This window comes from Lampetra planeri, chromosome 10 (genome assembly GCF_965212315.1).
Source record: "Lampetra planeri chromosome 10, kcLamPlan1.2.h2, whole genome shotgun sequence".
In the NCBI taxonomy this organism is placed as follows: domain Eukaryota; kingdom Metazoa; phylum Chordata; class Hyperoartia; order Petromyzontiformes; family Petromyzontidae; genus Lampetra; species Lampetra planeri.
The window spans coordinates 2,636,718-2,659,883 of record NC_136116.1 but is presented as its reverse complement, the minus strand read 5'-3'; the positions used below and the strand labels follow the sequence as shown (position 1 = coordinate 2,659,883).

Sequence of the window (23,166 nt, the reverse complement as noted above, 5' to 3'; positions counted from 1 at the left end):
TGGACCCTTCGCCCGCGTTGGCGGAATCCGCGTGACGTGGCACGAGCCGCCCAATGGGATGGCGGGGTAGGAGGGGCGGGAGGCGGCGAATGCAAGAGAGGGGGGGCGTTGCTCCGACAAAACCGCCCCTATCGTCTATTGGCCGCGATCGCGGCACGTGACTCGCAACGACCAACCGACGAACAACGTGGGGGCGGGACCCAATCGTGAAAATTCGAAGGCGGCGCTCGCGAGGGCGGGGGGGAGAGAGAGGGGGGCCGGGGGGGGGGGGACAGGGGGCGTGGCCGGGGTGGAAAGGGGGCGTGGCGGGAGTGAAAAGGGGGGGGCGGGGGTGGAAAGGGGGCGTGTTGGCTGCGATCGCGCGCGGGGACGACGCGGCTCTTGACGTCTGGGCTACGTATGGCGGCGGCGGCCAGTGGGCGCCCTGCGTCGCTCTGACGAGGCGGGTACGTAGTTGGCGCGACGAGCTCGGCTTCGGGGCGGAATCGGCGTCGCGATGATTTTCTGGGGTTCCTTCGTGAGGAGGAGGAGGGGGTCGTCACCATCGCGGGCGTTTGGACGGGATAAACACGCGACATTTTTTTCTGCTTCTTCTCCTCCTACCCCCCCTCACCGCCTTGCACTGGCGGCGGCGGCGGCGGCTGCGGTTGCGAGGGGCTTTTGGGGCGGCGTTGGCGCGTTACAGTCATGGCGGCCTCGCTCGCCCGGGCACGGCTCCCTCCCGAGGGCGGCTGCCCCCCCCCTTCCCCCCACCTTCCCCCCACCCCCCACTACCCACCCCCCACTACCCCCCTCCCCCCACTATCCCCTCCACCCACTACCCCCCCCCCACTACCTCCCCCCAACTGCCCACCTTGGCTTTCGTCTTCCTCGTGCTGTTAGGGCGGCCGCGTTGTTGTGGGTTTTCAAAACAAAAGTGAACCCGCGGTTAACGAAATCTCTCCCTGTCGCCTGTTGTTACACTCCTAAAGCAATGGGGGATGATGAGAGTGCGGAGGTTTGTTTCGTGTTACGAGTTTTCCAAAAAAATACAAAAGAAATGTGCTTTAAAATGTTCTCGCATGCTTAAGTAAGAGTCGTGGATTTTATTTTCGTTACGTTTTCCGGAGTAATTTGTAAACTATGCACATTGGGCCGATGTTTTGGTCTGCCACTATGCAGGTCGTCTCTTAAATACGATTTTTTGTTATTGCTGCGTACGTTTACTCGTGTTGCATAAACTACTTGGAGTGATATTCAAACTAGATGGACTTAATAAGCGTGTAGTTCCAGTCGTGGTAGTTTTGCACAACACAGCCTACAGTAGGCCAAGGTTTACGGGCCATGGCCCTCAAAATTGGTACATTTCCCGTAATATATATTTCAGTTCCGTATGAGGTTTGTTTTTTATGTTAACTGATGATGTTAAGCAGTATTTCTTACACGATTAAAGCGGGCGTGGTGGCTCGCATGTTCAATGCTGTGGGATAGGCATGGGACATTGAAATAAAAGTGTCGCTGTCTGGAAGACTAAGATCGTTTTATAATGAAAACGTGGAAGTAAAATGAAACGTAAACACATTCGTCAATAAAACTGCCTTGGAAGAAAATGAGCCGACGTTTCGGTCAATGTCCTTTCATAGCACGTGGCCCTAAATGCGCTTTAGAGACCAGGGCGATTGCCCACAACGCCTCGATTACATGTTTTCTGCAAACAGTATTATGTAAATATTCCAAATAAATGTTTCTTCCTGAGCAAAGTAATATTTAACAACACTAAAGTTTACATTTTTCAAAATGTGTAGGCCTTATTCAAACCACCAGCTCAAACGTTGAGAAAATGTAGCCATCTCTTCATGCAAAATTGTATTATTTCCAACCTCTTATACTGTTGTGATGGGTTTTCTCGTCATTTATAGTTTGGAAATGGAAAACATGAAACAATCATACGCCTGTTGGTGCCTGGTCGACACTCAACACAAACTTAGACTTGAAGGTGATATCGTGAAAAAGATGGATTCATAATTTAGAGAAGAAAAAAACATTGCTATAAGTATGTCGCTTAATGATCAATCGTAAATCGCAATCTTTAAGTCCACTTTTGAGAAAGTAAAAATAGATGTTTCATGTACAATGGCACAAATCTGTTGTTGCAGGGTCAACAATAAACTAACGTCCACTTGCCGTTCCCAGGTTATTAATGTTAAACCCCGATCTGCAGTAGTGCGAAGAATGTATGAACGGTTTTATTTAATAGCTTTAAAGCAAATTCTGACTTTGCTTGAAAAAACTAAATTGAAAACACCCCATGTTCCGATGTCATTGGAAGGATCAGCATCGATGTACCGAAACAAAAAAATGTTATCGGTGTATCGATGCTTTATTTTTCCCCAAATCCAACTTTGGAGACTGGTTTGGTGGGATCACCCATTATGGTTGATGTGAAACTCGCTGGGCAGCGAGGTGGAAGGGTATTGTAGTAGAGCAAGTGGGATTAATTACCAGACAACTAACCAAGATGCTATTGGGGGAACTCATCCCTATTGTAAGCGTGTGGCATTTCACCGAGTTCTCACGATTTTCGCATCGAATAAAATACTAATGGAATTGGCCAATCTTCCCACATGCAAGAGGACCCTTAGAAAAAATAAATGTATTGAGACCGAGGTTTCTTATTAAGTGTCCACATTCACGCCGCCCTAAGTCGGGAGCTATTGACTCGAGGCGCCGCCGTTTTGGAATAAAGACTTAAAACATTTGAACGTTCCCCTTGCCATGTGTTCTCGTAAAGACAGATTATCTCCACAAAGCGACCTGCTCGTGTCCCCCTGTAATCAATGCTACCCTCAACGGCCGCGTGGTTAATCACCAGGCCATGATCTGTTATGGCAAATCGTTGCAGGCATCCCTTACTAATCTTGAGCGGTTGTGGCAACTTGTTGTGACGGATTTCTCTAGCAGTGTGTAGCTGAAATTATGCATAAATGGCACAGAGGCACAACATTCCCATCGTAAGCCATTGACACCACCGCTTCACCATCAAACCACACACGTGACACCACCACCACAACATCTCTCCACACCACCACAATAACTCCACCATTGCTTGCCACTCGTGCGGGGATGAGGCCGTTTTTTGTTTGTTTTTGAAACTTAGAGCGTGATGTCATGCACGCGCAGGGGAACGTCAATCAGATTTGTTTAGATTTTGAGCGACTGGGATTTTTTTTTTACCAATGGTAAACGCTTGGACAACCATTGCTGGTGACTGTTGTCTACAACTAATCATACCATATTCTTGGTTATTTCGGTAAAGTCACGTAGATAGAAAAACTTAAAATAAAATTCAAATAGAAAAATAATAAATTGAAAATAATAAAAGCTAAAAACCCACAATAAAAAATAGTAAAATAAAATGAAAAATTAAAATAAATAGAAAATAATAAAAGCAAAACCCACGACGTTTCGATCGCAACACAAGTGGTCTTCGAAGAGAAAAGAGGGGGCAAGCCTCCAAATGCAACTGCTTAGAAGGGTTCCAAAGTGAGTGGGCGGGGAAAAGCTGCGCAAGCAACACGCAAATGCAGTGGCAGAACAATGGGGGAGTTGCGAGGAGGAGAGCTTGTGCCTCGCAAACAGCATGGGCAGGGCAGCCAGTCAGCCAGGGCTAATGTAGGAGCAGACAATGGGGGGGGAGGAAGGGGGCAGAGATAGGGGGGGAGAGGGGGGGGTTCGAGATGGGGGGGGAGGCATTGCATCTCGCTACACACATCCACACTGCTGACTGGTAGAGGTTGACAAGAAAACAAATACCATGTCAACCCACACGGTTTAGCCCGTATTCTTGTACAGGGAAATTGAGTTTTCAGGCCCATACGGCCAACAGCCGTTTTAATACGGGCAAAAACTAAAATTGTGTTTCTCCTTTTTGATGGGACTTTGTAGGATGAACGTTGAGATGTATAAGGGCATGGGGTGACCAGTAAGGTCTGAATTGGTCTGTAATAAGGTAGGGGCACTGATAAGGAGTTAACAGGTATGAACTATTGCCCTAGGCTTGTGCTCCAGTGCTTAATATGAACCTTATGGCGGGACCCCGGGGTCCCGAATAAATGGAAGTTAAAATCTTAATTATTTTTTGGCGACTCCGTCCCGCCACGCACATAAACACTGCGACCCACCTGGCGCACATCATTCTATTGTCCAAGCACAGCGAGGACGAATGTGCAGAAGAAACAAAACTTTTAAACTTTGATTAGCGCATCATGTAGAGCTCGTCGATAGGAATAGATTGCCGTATCGTTCACCTTCAACAGACATAAAATGAAGTAGCAACACAGTTTATGCGAGAGCCGGGGGCTTATGGGACCCCAGGGGCTTATGGGAGCCCAGGGTCCTGCCATAAGGTTAAATTATGGTCTTCACAACTGCCATGGAGGACGTGCGCCAACCCCTGGAACTGGACTGATAACTTGGTGGCACTTTGTCAAAATAAACAAGACGGTGAAATAAGTGTGGTGCCGCTGTTTTATTTAAACCTCGGCCGTTATTGCCATTATTTCTGCAAAATACCGGTGCTCTGCAAACGGTCTTATAGCAGCCAATGCTTGGTTAAGGCTGTGCCTATTAAATGGCCCAGTGCACAACGCCATAGCTCTCCAAAGCCAATAGTGTTTGGAGAGGTAGCAGATTTTCTTGGCACTGCAGTTAAACTGTGTGGTGTTGTTTAACCAGGCTGAAATAATCCCTCACGAACATTTTGTCTCAGACGCTGGCACGTTAACAGCATGTATGGATAATTAATTCTCAGCTGCCATTCCAAAACTTTGGTAATACATTGTATTTAAAGTACCCATATGTAAGGCAGAGCATGTCTTCAGTACAACATTTCAAAACAACTGAATTGGAAAAGGACAATAGTTTCCCACTGGGGTACTAAATTATTATTTTTAATAGTTGCTGAAATGCCACTATATTTTGGTGAGTGAGGCTAAAGACTAATGATATGCGATGAAACAACTGGACCCGATACAAACCTTGATCAGAAGATATGGTCAGATATTGCAGGTTAGAAAGTTATGGTATCGATTTACTTATGTAACCACGTTGAACAGGAGTTCATTTGTAATGCTACCTATTGTAGACTGCAGAATCAGATTATTTGAACTGGAGGAATCCCTTGTGCTATAAAGCTCTTTCTCACAGATTTCCAGTAGGGGGAATTCTGCAAGTTGCAGGAAGTAACAGGAGTGAGGTAACAGCACTTGTTAATGGTCTGACTTGCACGTGGCTTATTTTTCTTATAGATAAGGTACAACAACGTAAAATGATGCAGTATGTAGGCAGTCGACTGATATACTAGTTAATAATGTTTTTAATATTTTGTGCAAATTATATGTTGGTTGACGGTGTCGGAGCAAAGCAGATGAGACAGAAACATTGAGAAACAATACAAATGAGATGGTAACAGCCAGACAACTATTTCATCGAAATGTGACCCCAAATGATACAAATTATTTGTTTCTTACCAAGTAGGCAGCTAAAGCTGCCGGCGGAAACATCGTTATGCAAAGGCTCCATTATTGGGGAGCTGTTTGGAGCAATTCACTTCCAAGGGCGTGCCGCTGAGTGTAAACTGTAAAGTATGCCATTTATAAATTTACATTTAAAACACGTCAAAATAATATTAATAATAATCAGTTTAAATATGGCATAATGCAATGCTGGAGCCAGGGCTTAATTTCAGAAGGGTCTGCCCTGATCAGAGAATATTTCCACGCCTGGTACACCAACATCCATTATGCCTCTCGTGGCTACGAGTCGCATACCTACTCCAGTCTACATGCAGCCCAGAAAATATTCCATCAGACATGAATGTGTCTCGGATACACCCATGATCATAGCGCAAAAGAACAATAAATGTTTTGTGCTGCTGTTCCAGTAGGAATTGAAAGGAGCCTAAGATGTCCGAAGGCCAGCAGGAGACAGCGATATTGAGCACAAGTGAGGGAGAGACGCTCGTTACAGTCACGCAGGTACGGGGACGTGGCGACACTCAACCAGTGGCGCAACCTACAGAAGCATTTTTGAGGCAACAAATGGTTTTCCTTCCAAGAGTCCAGTCTGTTCTATAACACATTTTTAATAACAGGAATTGGATGTTACGCGATTAGTATATGAGGGAAGACATTTTTTATAACACTGATGCGAATTGGATGTAACGCGATTCGGCGAACAAAACTACTTCGTGCGAGTAGGAATATGCGGTTGTACAGCTGGCTCGGCTTTGCATGACGCAAGTTGATTCTGCTGGATGCTTCTAGATGCTACCCACGTGCCTCAGTCTTAGTTCAGCCTGCGTAGGCATCTCACGTGTTATCTCAGAATGTGCTTTACCCGATATATATTTATTACTAGCTTTACTACCCGGCTTCGCCCGAGACTTGGATTATTTTCTTGGATTAATACACGGCCTACGCGGAGGGTGGGGGGGGGGATGCGTGATGTCAGCAGGCACACTGCGTGACGCTGCCGCATGCGGGCGACATCACAGATGTGACGTCACCGCTCACTTGCCGTGCAAAATATATCCATTATTGCGCCCCCCCCAAAATACAAAAGTCTATTATACTTTTTGCATTGTGTACAGTCTGGAAGCTACCCACATGCCAAATTTCAAGTTTGTTGCATGTTGGAAAGTATGCTAAACATTTCGAACAGACACACATATTCATAAATTTCCCTTTTATTTCTATAGATAACGCGATTTTTCCATAACGCGGTGTTCTTCAGTATCGCAACTACAGCGTTATAGGAGAAAAGACTGTATATGTGCATGAAAAGGAATATGTGCACATCTACACTTGTGCAGTCGTGTACCATACGTCCAGGCAAACATACTTGCGCTCATACATCAAAATTCACAAACATACATACTAACATGAATGACACACACATGCCATATACAGCATACATGCTGTTACACTTCAAGTGTGTATGCTTTATTAGGCAACTGACTAACCATGCAACAAGACATTGATTAAAATTATTATGCTCGGGATGCAAGCATGGAATCACGCTTGTAATAAATAATGACTTTCAATTCACATTCATTGTATTAAATTGGATTGGATTGTGTGACTCGTGCAGCCACTACGTTTACCACATTGTAAAATAATTGAATCTTTATAAATAGTTAAGTGGCTACGATTGAACATGTGGTATCTGCACTCATAAAGTGTTGAGCATAAAGTTCCCATATTAGTATTTTTGGGAACTAAAAGTTGATGCTCCATTGATAGCTATCCAGAGTAGTTCCTTTACCATACACATCTGCAGCAGTTGATTTCTGCACTGATTGTCGCTTTACTTTCGCCGATTCGGCTTATAATAAGAATCAGAAGTTTATTTCCCGAGCAAAGTTTATTGGGTATCGAAGCTATTTTTGATAGGCAACTCATCCAGCAGACATCAAAGAAGCATTCCACAATATGGGTCACCGAGGTTATATGTCAACACTATCACTGATGTGATGTGCTCTGTAGATCTTAATTTGTGCTCGTTTAACAACATTTGACATAGCAGACGTGCGAAAGTTTATCCTTTGCCTTAAAAAAAATGAATTGTCCTCTACTGCATGGCCTCTTAATGTGCTTATTATCTCTTGTGCATAGCCTTTCAGCACAGTTTGATTCATATGCGCCATACATCTGTATTGTGTTGAAAGAGGTGTCTGTCTCTGTCCGCAGGTGTCAGCAGAGGAAGTAGCACAGGCAGGCACCACCACAATGGCGTTGGTCCAGCTTCCCGGGGGTCAGACCGTGCAGGTGCAGTCAGTCATTCAGGCTGCACAGTCCTCTGTCATCCAGTCGCCACAGATACAAACCATCCAGGTGACATGCGTAAACATGGACCCTATTTTAAGCACTCAATTTTTTGAGTGACTCGTCATAGGAAGAGAACTTCTCTCTCTGTGATTGAAAATGACAAAGTGTGCCTTTCGCCCTGGCCGCCTGCTTGTTTGCAGGTGGCCACAATTTCAGATGGCGAGACGTCGCAGGAGTCTGGAGATAGCTCCTCGGACACGCAGAAGCGCAGGGAGATCCTCTCTCGACGGCCCTCGTACAGGTGCGCACTCCTCACTCCTCCTGCCTTCCGGTTCCACATTCTCAGTCAAGTGCTCTCGTTTAGCAGTTTGGGGTGCACAATTCTTGACCATCTCTCGTGGTGTCGTTTGAGTTCATGGAGTTATGCATTTGCCTCATTTCTCGGTTTCCCCATGCAGGAAGATCCTGAACGACCTCTCCTCTGATGCGGCGGCCATCCCGAAAATTGACGAGGAGAAGGGAGAGGATGATGGCTCAACCACAAATAACATTGTGACCCTGCCCACACCCATCTACCAGACCAGCACTGGCCAGTATTGTAAGTAATTGTTAGAACACCCTGATATGTAAATTAGGTTACCATTGCAGTATATGGATGATAGCAATTATGTGTTTGTGTGAAGAATAAAAACTATAGGTCTTTATAGTTAGGCGACCCAGAAAATACTTTTGTTCTTAGCACACCACAATCGGTATACATCTCACAATGGGCGTGGCTTATCGTCAGTCACGTGCCTCCTCCAGTGTACCGGTTACCTGGAAAATATGCAGTAGGAAATTAAACCATGCTTATGCTTAGATAAATTGGTCAGGTAGAGATAACAACCCGGTATTGCTGATCTATAGTATGTGCATGTGTGTTTTCCTGCAGTTGCCATAGCTGGCGGTGGTGCAATACAGATCAACGGGGCAGAGGGGCTTCAGGCGCTCACCATGGCCGGTGCGGGAGGGCAGCAGGCGGGCGCCACCATTGTGCAGTACGCGCAGACCTCCGACGGGCAGCAGTTCTTCATGCCGGGCAGCCAGGTCGTGGTGCAATGTACGTACCCCTCGACCGTGGCACAGCCACCTTGCTTACCTGAGAATGGTAACAAGTCTTTTGTTGCCAACGAAAGTCGAGCTGGGATATCAGATTTTCGAAGTAGTCGTTTAGCATTTATCAGTTTGTTCACTCGACAAATCGAATAATTCGACAATACTCTCACCTCTTATCCCGCGTGTGCCGCTGAGCGTGAGGTGATGGGCACGGCTAGGTGATGTTATTGGTATCATCATCAGCGTCAAGCTGACCGTGGCATGTGGTTTCCTGCCTTTGGGAGGCAAGCTGTGGGGATGGTCACAAGTTTTAAAGGGGCCCGATTAATCGACCACAAAAAAGTACTGAATTAAAATGTTTAGTTGACCTAAACTAAACTAGGCATTTGTTGTGGCAGAATTTCCCGGCTGTTGTCTCACTTTGTCCTGTTTTTGTGGCCTGCCATATGACTTGCAGCGGCCTCAGGAGAGACGTACCAGATCCGCACGCCTTCGGGTGGCATCCCACAGGGCATGGTCGTGGCAACGTCACCAGCCTCCATCCAGAGCTCGCAGGGGGTGCCCGAGGAGGGGACACGCAAGCGGGAGGTCAGGCTCATGAAAAACAGGTACGTCTAAGGGCAGTGCTTCGCTGAAATTCATTATTCATTTTGTCGAATGATCTCTTGCATCTCATTCGTGATTGTGCTTTTTCCCCTCTTAACGCTACTGTGTGATTAGCAGGTTGGAGAAACGTTGCAGTCATATTTGCAGTTTACTTGTGAATTCTGTTTAGGTTCATCTTAAAATGTGTACACAAACAAAATAACTCTTTTACGTTTACCGTAGAAAATATTCATTATGATTTGTTTGTGATGGTAGGTGCATAACTCTCTGTGTGTCCATGTCATCTGTGTTTTGTTACTGATTTTCCACTAAATGTGTGCATTACCCCCAAACTGTCATGCTGGGCATTTCCCCTTGTGATTCTTGTTGACTTAACATTCTAATGCCTTTTTTCTTGAAATTTGTGAAATGTGTGTTGCCGCTTTGCAGCCTGATGTGCCTCACAGAAAGCGTCTGTCCCTTGCTTGTAAGCGGCGTAAGATAATGTATGGCTGAGCATAGTATAATATTCGCTTCCATTCCTGTAATTTTATTCCATTATGTTGCGGTAAACATGAGGCCACTCACCAAAAAAGTTTGTAAATGAATGAAAAGGTAAATATTATTGGAGTGACTGGGAGGCTCAGACATCAGAGCATTGAGCTGGCACCACTGAGATCCGATCTGGGTTTGAATTCAGAAGGGTAACTGATAAAACCGGGTTCTCACTTGTAGTGAGTTGATGGTCTGAGCCTGAACTGAATTGAGACATCAGTTTGACTGTCGCGCGATAAAAAGTACTCATGGCAAGTGCTGCTGCACCCGACTGTGGACCCAGGCCACTTACAGGGATGTCATAGGCAGCGCTAATGTCAGCTTATGTGGACATTAAAGGTCGCTGTTCTGTGAGAGTTCCAAATGGATATTATTTATTCCTTGGCTTAAAGCTTTCATGACTGCAGGAATTCATATTCTTTGGGTCTTTCGGTAAAGTCACGTAGATAGGTTAAAAGAAAATGACAAAAAAAACTACTACAAAACTACTTTTTTTGTTATCTTCTTTGAACTTATCTACGTGACTTTACCAAAAGACCCAAAAAATATGATATTATGTATCTCATAGCACAATCAGAAGATAGTTGGGTGAAACAATCACAAAAATGGTCAAATGTTTTATTTTATTTCTACCTGCGTGACTTTACCGAAAGAACCAAAGAGTATGGATTCCTGCAGTCATGAAAGCTTCAAATCAAGATTAGTTTAACACTATTATGCGACGCAGTATTTTAACATTTAGAAGTCTTGCAATGGGTGATAAGTCATTGTTCTCAGGGCTCAATTTCTCCCTGAATATTTTTAAGTAGACTGGAGGTGCAGGCATGTGGCTCGTAGCCATAGCCAGAGGTATTCTGGATGTGGTGTGCCAGGCGCAGAAATATATCGCGGCTTGCTGACCTGGCTGAAATTAATCCCTGACTGCGCTCTAATGCCAGCCATGCTTATCCGAAACCAGTGGGCGGTAGGTTCAAGGCGAAGGTGGGGGCCCCTATCGTGGTGTCGGCCGGCACAGGAGTGCTGCCTGACGCAGCACTTCCGGTTTTCTGTGTCCGCAGGGAGGCGGCACGTGAGTGCCGCCGGAAGAAGAAGGAGTACGTGAAGTGCCTGGAGAACCGCGTGACTGTTCTCGAGAATCAAAACAAAACCCTGATCGAGGAGCTGAAAGCCCTCAAAGATCTTTACTGCCACAAAGCCGAGTAGCCCGTAGCGAGGCCGAGATTCTGGGGAACGTGGGGCGGAGCTCTTTTTATATCCGATCATGGGCACTGAAGCCCGCTTTTTTGTATCCAGAGTAAATAATACACGGTAGTTATTGCAACGATGATCTTTCTGTTACTGCATTATGATCATATACACAAATTGGTGTACTTGGCGAGGCAAAAACTTGTATAAATCTTTAGCCTAGTGATCAGTTGTGCATAACCTAATATATTGTACGTTTTAATTAAGGCATATTTATCAGCTGCATTAAAAATATTAGCAACAATTCGGCTATTGTTGTTAATATTTGCTAAATATGGATACCATTTTTCTGCCTTGTCTAAACATGCAATGTTATTTCAAGACTTTAATCGTGTGTGCTTTTAGAAAGAAAAAAAAACCTAGTGTTAACTTTGTTCACAGTAGACAATTGCACTGATTATGTGAATACTTTTTTGTTTTCTCCCTGTAGTAGCGTGTAGCCGTGTTGCTTTTAGCTCGGGGTCCCAGTGCGCACCATCCAAGACCCTGCTTGCTCTGCGTGCCCGTGCTATCCCGCATGGTTGTTTACAGGAAGGTGTTAGTGTGCCCAGCACGTCCCCCACGTCTGTGATTGACAGGGAGGAAGGAAAGTGCTAGATCGCATGGCATGTGTGTGCGCGACAGTTCACTTTGCTTTTCCAAGGAAGGCTTCCCTAGCTCACGGAGATGTGTTCTTACGACGTGGTTTTTTTGTTGGTGTAGATACGATGCACCTAAGCCACATAATGGAAGCCTCTGCTGCAATGGCATGTATATATGTATGTATATTTTGGTGTATTTTCCTGGAGTCCATCGGGCCCAATGTCGATTTGTCCTTGCCCCGTGCCGTTGTGTTTGTGCGTCCACCAAGCCCCAGCATGTCCGTGGTGCGTGTTTGTGTACGTGTGTGTCCGCGCACGTGCCACCTGCTACCCAGGGATGCGGCCAAGGAATGCCGCCGGCGTAAGAAAGAGTATGTGAGGTCCTTGGAGAACCGCGTGGAAGTGCTGGAGGTCCAGAACAAGCAGCTGCTGGATGAGCTGTCGGGGCTCAAAAACCAGTTCCGTTTGAATCCTGGCAGCGCTGGGCAGTGAAGTTGTCCGTAGTTGCGCGGCCTCGCATCGAGCCCGCAATCACCCGGAGTCCAAAACAACACTTCCAGTTGTCAAGTGTGAACTTTATTTATTGAGTTAATTGGAAATATCGTATAAGTAAACAACTGACCCTAAATATTACAATCATTATTTTTGAATGCCTAAAATCAATATACGCGTGTATTATGGGTTCTATGGATGTGGTTTGGCCCTGGTAATTGACTGGAATTCTTGTACAGATATCAGAATGTGGGATAAGAAACATTCCCGGCTTGGATACAGGGGTGCCGGCTGCGTTATGGTTTCCTGGCTTTATTCTGAGGGAATTGGTTACGTGTGAGGCTTACCCGTAGCACACTTTGTTTTGTATACATTTTAGAGCCAGTAAAGATTAAAAAAAAATGCATTTGCGATGAATTGATTTTCATTTGTGTTATTTGTGTAAATGTAAAGTTTCCAAAGCATCTATTTACAGAATGCCAAAAATGAGTCCTGAAACATCTGACAGCTCTTTTTGCGCAAAGGGTGGAAAACGAAGACCAGTCCCAGTTTTAATTGAAATTGTCTTTTAGGGCCACAAGGGCAGTGATATAATTTCAGTCGATCGTTGGTGGCAATTGTAGCTGCAATGTGCGATGTTTTTGGACATTCATATGCCTGGCCTGTGTGTAGTAGCCATTGGCATTTCTAGGCTACATTCTCATGATTTTCCCTGGCGGGGGGGGGGGGGGCTAAACTGTGGCCGTTGAGCCAAAGCCATGCATAGAAATGGGAGGATAATGCTTGGTTCTATGTTGCCCTTGCTCTGCATTCTTTCATGTCCACGATGACCTTTTAAAATTTGGTGTCGTTTTAAGTGTTGACAAACACTGGAATTCTAGATTTGAAGCTTTCGTGACTGCAAGGAATCATATTCTTAGGTTATTTCAGTAAAGTCACGTAGGTAAAACATCAAAATTAATGAAAATAAAATAAAAACAAAATCACGACGTTTCGGAGGCAACACAAGTCTATGTCATCAGGTGGGACCGTCACAGCCGAATTAGCTGCAGCTAATTCACAGCCGAATTAGCTGCAGCTAATTCGGCTGTGACGGTCCCACCTGATGACGGAGACTTGTGTTGCCTCCGAAACGTCGTGAATTTTGTTTTTATTTTATTTTCATTAATTTTGATGTTTTACCTACGTGACTTTACCGAAAAAAAACCTAAGAATAACACTGGAATTGGTAAAAAATTTCCTCCCTTTGTCAGTAGCTAACTGAACGTATGACCTGTTACGTTAAAAGACTCGTATTTATTTTAATCTCGATTTCTGGTTTTTGCTGTATTTTGTAACCTGGCTTAACTTGTACCCATTTTGTACCGCGTATTGCTTTTAATACAATCCTTTTTGTGATGAGAGGAGTCTGCTGGCGCTATGCGGGTGGGTTTAGTGCTTGGAGTGTGCAAACAACAGTTGTCTTCTTAGAATGTGGAAGTGAGCAGTTTCATAATGTTGTGAGAGTGAGATGATTGTAGTTTGTGTGTGTATATGTAACTGGAGAGACCAGAGGTGACGAGAGCGGTAAAGTCTCGGTGAATGAGTGTCGTTCGGGTGTTCGATTGAGGGGTGCTTTGTGTCTCGGGGGGTGTGTCACGATGCTCACTGGGAACTTATTGTCCAGTAATGCCAGACTTGGCTGCCGTAATTTTGATACTGGCAAAAAAAAGTCCCATCGATATAGCTGCTCAACTCGAGCTATTAATGTTTTGATACTTGTGTAGTGGGTTCACAAGCGACAGAGATGGTGTAGTCGAGGCAGCACTATTATAACTCAACAGGGTAACACTGAGAAGGGGTAACGGCCCCTTCACCCGTACTAGACTGGGATACACACCTAGGCTCTGCCTAGATATCTATGCTCCCAGGGCCCCCGCTAAAGGCGCTAGGGGAGGCTACCTGACCTGGCGCAGCCGAGGCACAGGTCACGACACCCAGCCAGACAGACCCGGCCCTTAGAAGGACATCGGCTCTGAGGCTCTGGGGCCGCACCGCTGGCTTGCTCTGCCCGGCCCTGAGAAAGACAGCGGGTCAGAGGAGTTCCAGGGTCTATCTTGCCGGCCTTCAGTCTTCAACTGGCTCTTCGTTCTTCGGCTCCCGAACACTCCCCCGAGCTCTCTGGCTCTCCATCTTTTATACGAATTGCACACCGAGGGGCGGGGTTCTGAGGGATCGAAACACACCCCGCAGCCCCCACCCGTTGGGAGGGGCGCGAGGGATCCAAAACCCACAGCCCCCAGGGTGGTCGCTGTAACCGCCGTGTTTGTCCCGTAGCATCCTAACGGCTGTAACAGATGTGTGTTTCTACCATAACACCCCTACATCACCCCCCCCCCCCTGTACAGCCCGCAGCCGTCTCGGCTGCAACAATACTTTCCAATAATGATGCAAACAAGAACCCGAACCGTGCGTGCCTCATAACAACAGGGAAAAACAACCGAACGCCCCAATAAATAACTCAACCCACCTATACAAAAAACACTATGTACACAATATACATCCTGCCCCCCCCATTTCAACCGGATTTACCCGTCAGCACAGCCATGCCCGTCGCCCGCAGCAAGAAGGGATATAACCGGTAAGTGGTTACAGCGGCAACGGAACGAGTGCAACAAGGAAGGCAACATTACAAAAACCGCCGCATTTTGGCGTGTGACCGTGTGGCGGGTCCATCATAGGGGATGAAACCGGTTGGGTCGGTGGTGGATGCAGTCCGTTCTGGCGCGCAAAAATCCGGCTTCCTGGATGCGCAGTCGCTGTCCCCGCCGGGTGGTGCGGGTGCCCGGGAGGGCGCCATTCCCTAGGCACCTGAAGATGGAACAGTTAGTGGTAGGCCAGGAGCAGGCGCCGAAATCACCGTCTGGGAGTCAGCGGACACATCACATGCTCGGCCATTGTTATGTGGAGAAGAAGCGCGTGGCGCAACGAACGGCTTTAGACGCGAGGGGTGCACGTACCAACGACACGGACACATTGTGGCTGCATGACCTGTACAATTTCGACGGGACGCCTCCACGGCCGAAGTCATTTTGACGAGGTCGCCAACGGCACCTGAGGGGAATGTAACCAGGCTCTGTCGCCCGGGCTCCATGCCATGTGTATGTGACTGGCGCGTTCGCAACCTTTCGTTCGCTTTTTGGCGAGAGTTCGAGTTTTGAACGGCAGCTTCCCGCGCCTCGGACAATTTTAAGATATAAAATTTGACGTGGTCAGCTAGTTTTGATTTAGCGTGTGACTTGGAGACCCACAGCTGGGCCTCAATAGGCGGATCAACATCGCGCCCATACATCAAAGAGAAGGGTGAGAATCTGGTAGCCGCATGAGCCATCCTGTAGGCAGCCAAAACCCCCGGAATTTTAAGGTCCCAATCGGTCTGGGAGTCACACACCTGGTGACACAACATGGACGTGAGAGTCCTATGAAGACGTTCCACCATTCCATAAGTTTGTGGGTGATACGGGGAGGTACGAACTTTTTTCGTACCAAGGAGCTCACACACCTCGCGTAGAAGGGAGCTAGAGAAGTTATTTCCCTAGTCGGTCAGCAGCCATTCAGGAGCACCTTTGTCGAGGACATAGCCCTGGACAAAGGCCTCGGTGACGGCTGCTGCCGACTGGTTGGCGAGGGACCAAGCCATAGGCCATCGAGTAAAATATTCAACGCCAACCAGTAGGTACTTGTTACCCCGAGGTGTTGCAGGGAATGTGCCCAAAATATCGAGCGCAACGAGCTCATTAACCCGGGTGACCGTAATAGACTGTAGGGGCGGACAGGCCCCCCTCGCTGGCGGCTTCCGTTGGGCGCACTGGGTACATGCCTGCAGGAGGAAATCGAGCTGGAGCATGGCAAGGGTTTTGTGGGTTCCCAGGTGCAGGAGCCGCTTGTGAGCAGCCCACAATGCCTTACCGCGCAGAATAGAAGGTACAACCAGCTTGTTGCGGCGGGTCTTACCATCCCAATGCATGAGACTGTGACAAAACCCCAACGAGTCGATCCCCGCCACCCCCTGAACGGGTCCCCCTGCGCGACGCCGCAACGCAAGGAGGGATGCGTCCTCCATCTGGAGGCAGCCCCATTCCGCAACGGACATCCCAAGCAAAGAGTCCTTCTCCTCCTGTTCGATAGGGCCCCCGGCCGAAGGTCCCTCGGTGGCGGCAGCAAGAACCAAAGCAGGGCTGTCACCTGGAGGTTTACAACGCCCCGACCCTAGGAGACAGGCACACTCCGCGGTGGGTGGCAGGCGTGACAGAGCATCCACATTTGTGTGTGGAACACCTTTACGGTATGTGGTTGTGAAATCGAAATCTTGAAGGACCTCGGGCCATCGAGACAATTGTCCCGATGGCTGTTCAACGCGCAAGGCATATTGCAATGCCGCATGGTCTATACGGACGATGAAGTGCCGGCCGTACAGATATGGCCGATATTGTTGTTTGAAAGAAACTGACCAACAGCTCACGACGGGTGACACAGTATCGCTGCTCCGCCGGAGACAGGACCCTACTGCCGTAGGCCACAACGCGCTCCACTCCCCCGACAACCTGCGAGAGCACGCCACCAACGCCCGTATTGCTGGCGTCCGCATCGAGCAAGAAGGCTTCGGAAAAATCGGGGTAGCTCAATGGTGGGGCACCCACCAGGGCGTTGCGAAGGGAGTGAAAAGTGGCCTCCTCCTCCTGGCCCCAATGAAATTTCACTCCCTTTGCTGTCAGGGCATGTAAGGGCTTGGCAATCGTAGAGAAATCCGCAACGAACCGCCGGTAATATGACGCGAATCCAATGAAACTCCTGACCTCACCCACCGAGGTGGGAGTCGGCCAGGAGCTGACACACTGCATTTTGGCGGGATCGGTAGAGATACCTGATCAGCTAATGATGTGTCCTAGATACCGCACAGATTCACGGAGCAAGTGGCACTTTTGTGGCTTGAACTTTAAATTTGCGGCGCGCATTTTTAGGAAAATGGCTTGCAACCTTTGAAGGTGTTCCTTGAATGTTTTGCTAAAGACGATAACATCGTCCAGGTAGATCAAACAAACATAGCATTGTAAGCCAGCAAGAACCAATTCCATTAGGGGCTGAAACGTCGCCGGAGCTGAGTGGAGCCCCATAGGCAACCGATTAAATTGAAATAGGCCGTGGGGTTCCAGAACGCAGTCTTTGGCCTGGATTCGTCATCCAGAGGGAGTTGCCAGAACCCTGACAACAAGTCCAATGTGAAGAAGAATCGTGCGCCTGCCAGAGCGTCCAGAGATTCGTCCATTCGAGGAAGTGGGAATGCATCAGCCACCGAGATTTTATTGAGGCGACGAAAATCCACACAGAATCTCAAGGATCCATCGTGCTTTTTCACTAGCACTATGGGTGCACCCCACGGACTGGTGGAAGGAGATATAATTTTAGCAGCTAGCATGTCATCTACAGCCGATTTGACATGATCCTTTTCGGCGGGACTCAGCCGAAAAGGATTTTGACGGATCGGGGCGTTGTCACCAGTGTCAATGTGGTGGCGCAGCAAGCTGGTGCATCCAATATCATATTTGTGTTTACTAAAAACATCGGAAAATTTGAGCAGAAGGTTCCGTAACCTGGCACGCTGTGAGTCGGACAGATCATTTGTCTCCGAACAAAGCGCGTCCAGCCAACTTTCACCATGGTCCGAATGTGGCTGCGTTTGAGGTGCGGCACCCACCTGCCATTTGACTGTTTCCTCCAAGGGTACCGGCGTCGCGTGTGCAAGCACGGTCCCTTGGGAAACCACAGCCATCTGCAATCCGACATTAAGGACCATGATGAACGGGTCATCGCTCCCTTTTACTATCGTCTGGGCAGCTACCAAATCCAATCCATTTTCCGCGGCCTTTGACGGTCCCAACAGGACGCCGTGGTCCGAAACACCCGCGGCGAAGGGTCGACGTAATTGAAGGGGCACGAGCATTTGTGCGCCCGGTGGGACACGCACAGTTCGAGTAACGAGCGCCTGTATCGTCGCACAGGCCGTCCGCAAGGTAGTAGGGGAAGGCAAGAACGCCATACGTCGGCCCGAAGGGAGTTCAATGCATCCCTGGTCGATCAATAATTTAATTGGCATTTTGGCCAAAAAGTCTGTCGCCAACAAGCACGGAACCGCCAGAGAGGATGAAACTAATATCGGCCCAGATAACTAGATATCCCCAATGCAAATCTGGGCTCGGATCTTCCCAATTATACCCAGCGAGCCCCCGTTGGCTGCATAACTCGACCGGAAGCAACTCTGAACGGGGAGGATATTATAAACAAGGTCGGATCCAATCGTTGTTGACGCCCCCGTATCGACCAAGACGCGCACCTCAACCCCATCGATGTGGCCCGTGACGACCGACGAGCCCGCCGACGCAGCAACAACTCGGTGAGCCAACTCGGACCACTGGCCCGCGACTCGACGAACCAACGCCCGAACCTCGAGAACCGTTCGTTGTAGTGCGTGAGATTGTGACAGGTGTATGTGCAGGCCGAGCATGTGTGGTGCCGTGACTTTCCGGAGTTTGCTGCGGAGACTTGTGAGATGGAGCGTCTTCCGCCCGGGGTCCCGACGTGCGTTGTCGTGGAGCCCAGAACCCCGAAGCTACGTGGCCCCGGAGGCCACAATTGTAGCAGGTTACGACTGCCCCTGCCGTCTTGGGTTGCTCCCGGTGGCTCGACGTGGTCCGAGCCGGTCTTCCCCCGGACCTTCACTCTACAGGGCGGCCCGCAGCAAAGATCTCCTCCTCCGATGAGGGGATGTTCGACGTCCCGGTGTACACCGCAGCCGCCACGCTAGTGACGAGAGGCGGTCGCCGTTGCAACAGCAGGTGTGCGTGGACGTTCCTTGCAGCCCGCAAGGAACACATGTCCCCGTCGTCCGCCGTGAGGACAACAATTTTCAACTCTTGAGCCAGCGCCAAGAGTTTTTTCGTTACCAATGCGTCCACACCCTCACAATCCATGCACGGGAAAGCTGAGGGATCGAAACACACCCCGCAGTCCCTCACCTGTCGGGAGGGGCGCGAGGGATCCGAAACTCACAGCCCCCCAGGGTGGTCGCTGTAACCGCCGTGTTCGTCCCGTAGCATCTTCACGGCTGTCATAGATGTATGTTTCTACCACAACACCCCTACACTTGCATTGCCTTTGCACTGTGTTCGCCTTTTGGCGTTCTCATCTCTAACACTGGTAGTGAGACAAGGCCATAGAGAAGGCTGTCTGGTGTAGGCCAATCAGTTTCAAAGATAATGCCGTGTATTATCACAGCATGTTTTGCCACCAGTACGTGTGGTTAATGTAGATTTGATGCCAATATCTATGTCGTGTTTGAATATCTTAACACAACATTTATTGCCAGAAAGGGTAAAGCCTCTTTTTATTTCGTTGTGAAGCTCCCCGTGGCCGTCGCGGAGGTGCCGTGTGCTGGCTCGCCAGCAGAAGGCAGTACAACAAGTCCACTCATCGCCATCTGTTTCCATCTGTATGGGTTTCCTCCCACGTGTATAATACACATCCTGAGTCGACTCAAAACGTCTTAGAATAAAACCCCCATATAGGACCGTCCTGAACAAAGAGTTCCACGACTCCGTGTGGCTCTCCTGGTGGGAGGGGGGGAGTAATGTTTTATTGAATAGAAGGACGAGCAGTGGGTGGAGAATCTCCAGACCTTAGGAGCAGCAGCGGAGAAGTAGCGACCTCTCACTGAGAGCCGACATGCTCGTTTGATCTCGCGATTGTAATTTCTCTCAGCCTCAGCAGCCGCGCTGCAGGTCAGAGCTGATCTGTAGGACACAAACACCAACAAACAGCGACCATAAAAGACATCGACGAACCCGTCACGCGATTTCAAAAGCGATTTCGGATTCTCTGGGAGGCGCGCTGCTGACGGGAAGCTGTCACTCACGGCGATTGGCCGTGACGGCGGCGCGTCCCGTGAGCGCCCGGCGCGCTGCCTTAGATTCTTATTAGTGCCGGACTAATAGCGTCCCGGGGGTGTGGGGGGTGGTGGAGGCAGGGATGGGGGGGATAGTGTTGATTGGCGTGCTGTTGTAGTTGTGATAATTATCAACATTCATGGCTTTTGTTATGAGTGTTGCTGGTGCGCGAGTCGTGTAAGTCGTGTGCGAAGTGGGGAACGGTCGTGTGGCTGTTAGGGCGCTGCGCTACGAACCCGGCGACCCGAGTCAACAGCAGTGACGATTATCTGAACCGGTCTTGGGCCTCCCCTAGGTCGACTCGGCCTCAAATGAGTACCTGGGGTGATGTGTAACATCGCCACTGGGGAGACAAAGACGTGGTGCTGGCCACGCACATCCTCTGGAGTGTCGTGCCGGCCTTCATAGGTGATCGCTAACAGCACTTGCCCCCAGAGTGTATGGAGGGGGGGGGGGTGTAACTCACGTGCCGCGATTCCGGGGTGTGTGCATCGGCTGCTCTCAAGAATAGAACCCAGAGCCGGCCTCTTAGAGGACCACGCGGAGCTCACGAAATGAGGGCAGAACTGAATCGACAATGGGCTCCTTTGGGTTGGCCGTGACTCGACCGCCCGAGGGCGTGCACGTGACGAGTCGCGCGCGCCCGTGGTCGCGGGGACCGCCCGGCAGCAACAAACGGCGACATTCAGGCTGGACGCGAGTCCATTGCCCCTCGCGATGGCGCTGTGGACCCGGCCACTCGAGTTCAATTCCCAGCCACGGCGAGTGACATTTTATACCGGTTATTGGCAGCCCCCACTGCCCCCAGAAGCGAGCCGTACCAAACAGCGTGACGAAGTGCAGCCCAACAACTGCCTTGTCCCAAAGGCGTGGGAAGGCCTTCATCTAGCAGTGAATTGGGACAGGACTGCCCACTGCGTCATTGTCTGCCCACTGCGTCATTGTCTGCCCACATCCCATTGCCAAATGCCCCCGAATGACCCTGAACTAAGCGGGTGGGAGACTGCCTTGACGTACAACGTGCTGTCGAGAAGACCGTGGGACGAGAAGGCCGTTGTGAGAAGACGCAAGCCAAGCAGGACGCGTCTACACCGCGCCCTGTGAGCGTTCAAGCTCTACGCAGCCCCGGCGTGCCCCCCACCCACCCCACACACACATCTCTCGCGTGCAGCTCACCAAGCAGATTGTACTCATTACCGCAGCCGCGTCCCCCCGCCACGTGACCCCGAGGGTCGCCACTGAGCGATTCGCAGCCCCTGTGGGGGGGGGGGGGTCACAGTGACACGGAGCCCCGCGGCTTCACCTGGGGCTCAGCTGGAGCTCACCTGGGGCTCACCTGCGGCTCACCTGTGGCTCAGCTGGGGCTCATCTGGGGCAGAAGGTATTGGGCTGGAGGGAGACGCGGCCACGATGTAAACCATCCCCTCGTGTCGCACGCGTGTGTGGGTTCATTTTAGCCGGGAGTGGTGGCGCGCGCCTGCGATAAATAGCTTGGTAAGGAGGGTTGGTGGATCACGTAGTGATTTGCGTGACGCTCTCACGCCCCTCTGGGATGTGAGATGATCAGGCGACGGGAGCGACAGCACGTGGGTTCGTAAACCCATCCGTGTGGACCTCGTGAGCGTGATGCGTGGTGGTGGTGTTGCTCCGGGTCCTCCGGGTGCCCTCCACGCGGTGTGTGGCGGTGGCGCAGCGGTGAGCGGCACTGCGCCACGCAGCCAGCTCAGGCGCGATTCCTGCTCGCAGCCAACATCAGTGGCGCGTGCCTCGACTCGGCCTGCGCTGCCCGAGGTCGACGCAGTCTCAAATGAGTACCCGGTGCTTCGTGTAAAAACGCCGACACCGGAGGAAGACAAAGGCGGCTGTGCGTGGTGCTGGCCACGCCACACCCTCGTGCGACGTGCTGGCCTTAATATTTACTCGTAATAATTGATTACATTCATAGAGCGCCATACGTTGTACCCAACTAAATAGATCAGTAAATATGGCGTTGGGCTCTTTCCACAACCGCGCCCGTGTCTGTCCGGGCGTTCTTTGCCTTTGTCACTGCGCTGGAGCCTTCGGCCACCTTCACTCACGGAGACGCCTCCTCGCGTCCGCCGCGCGGTGCCGTGACTCTCACTCGCGGTGACAACGCGGACACGAGCGGGTCGACACCGAGTGACCTCCCGCGCCCCCCACGCCGCGGTCTCCTCCCCGCAGTCGCGACAGCTCCAAGTCCGCGTCGAGCCCCTCCTGTCAACCTCCAGCACGCTGCCCAGGGCGCGCTCGTGGAGCCGGGGAGCATAGACGCGGTGGAGGGGGGGGGTCATCGTGCAGTACAACAATTGATGTTGCTGCACTGACCTCTCTGCTCATTACATTGCCGAGCCGCAGCCTATAGCACCTGTGTGTGCTCGAGGACACACACACACGTCGATGATACTGCTGCTGCTGATGATGATGATCACATTCCGAGCGTGGTGCGGGAGTCGACCGCTGATGGACGCGCGCGCGGACGCCGCCAGAGGCCCCGGGCCGCGCGTGACGGCCCGTGGCGCCATCTGGCGGCCGCGCGCAGTCGGTAAACGGAGTTCAACTTTTTGACCCAATTCAATCATCTCCTCTGAACGAGACGTCTGGGAGAGCGTGGAAGAGTAGGCCGAATACCATCTCGACTTGAAGGCGCTCTCCAACGTTCCCGTTCAGCGGAGACCCCAGCAAAACCACACCGAGTCCTAGGACGCCTTTTCAGGTGGCTCCTGCATTGGGTTCTATTTTGGCCGATTGATGTCGAGTCGTGATGATTATTATACCACTCGGCCAGCTGGAAACAGCCGGCGGTTATCC

General features: G+C 49.9%; 1 protein-coding gene across 14 annotated transcripts; it reads left to right on the top strand.

The window, feature by feature from the left end:
- Nucleotides 1-313: 313 nt before the first annotated feature.
- On the top strand, nt 314-12,775 carry LOC144720835 (cyclic AMP-responsive element-binding protein 1-like). 14 transcript variants are annotated; one of them, XM_078597919.1, is made up of 9 exons: nt 391-446; nt 1,899-1,975; nt 5,924-6,014; nt 7,728-7,805; nt 8,006-8,106; nt 8,264-8,403; nt 8,737-8,904; nt 9,358-9,508; nt 12,202-12,775. In XM_078597919.1, the coding sequence occupies exons 3-9, from the start codon at nt 5,943-5,945 to the stop codon at nt 12,356-12,358; spliced, it is 867 nt and encodes a 288-aa protein (XP_078454045.1). In that variant the 5' UTR covers nt 391-446; nt 1,899-1,975; nt 5,924-5,942; the 3' UTR covers nt 12,359-12,775. The 14 variants fall into 14 exon arrangements, with proteins under 14 accessions (XP_078454050.1, XP_078454036.1, XP_078454042.1 ...); XM_078597910.1 differs by lacking the exon at nt 1,899-1,975 and having other exon boundaries at nt 328-446; nt 7,728-7,871; XM_078597916.1 differs by lacking the exons at nt 1,899-1,975; nt 12,202-12,775 and adding an exon at nt 11,099-11,643 and having other exon boundaries at nt 328-446; nt 7,728-7,871.
- Nucleotides 12,776-23,166: the final 10,391 nt, after the last annotated feature.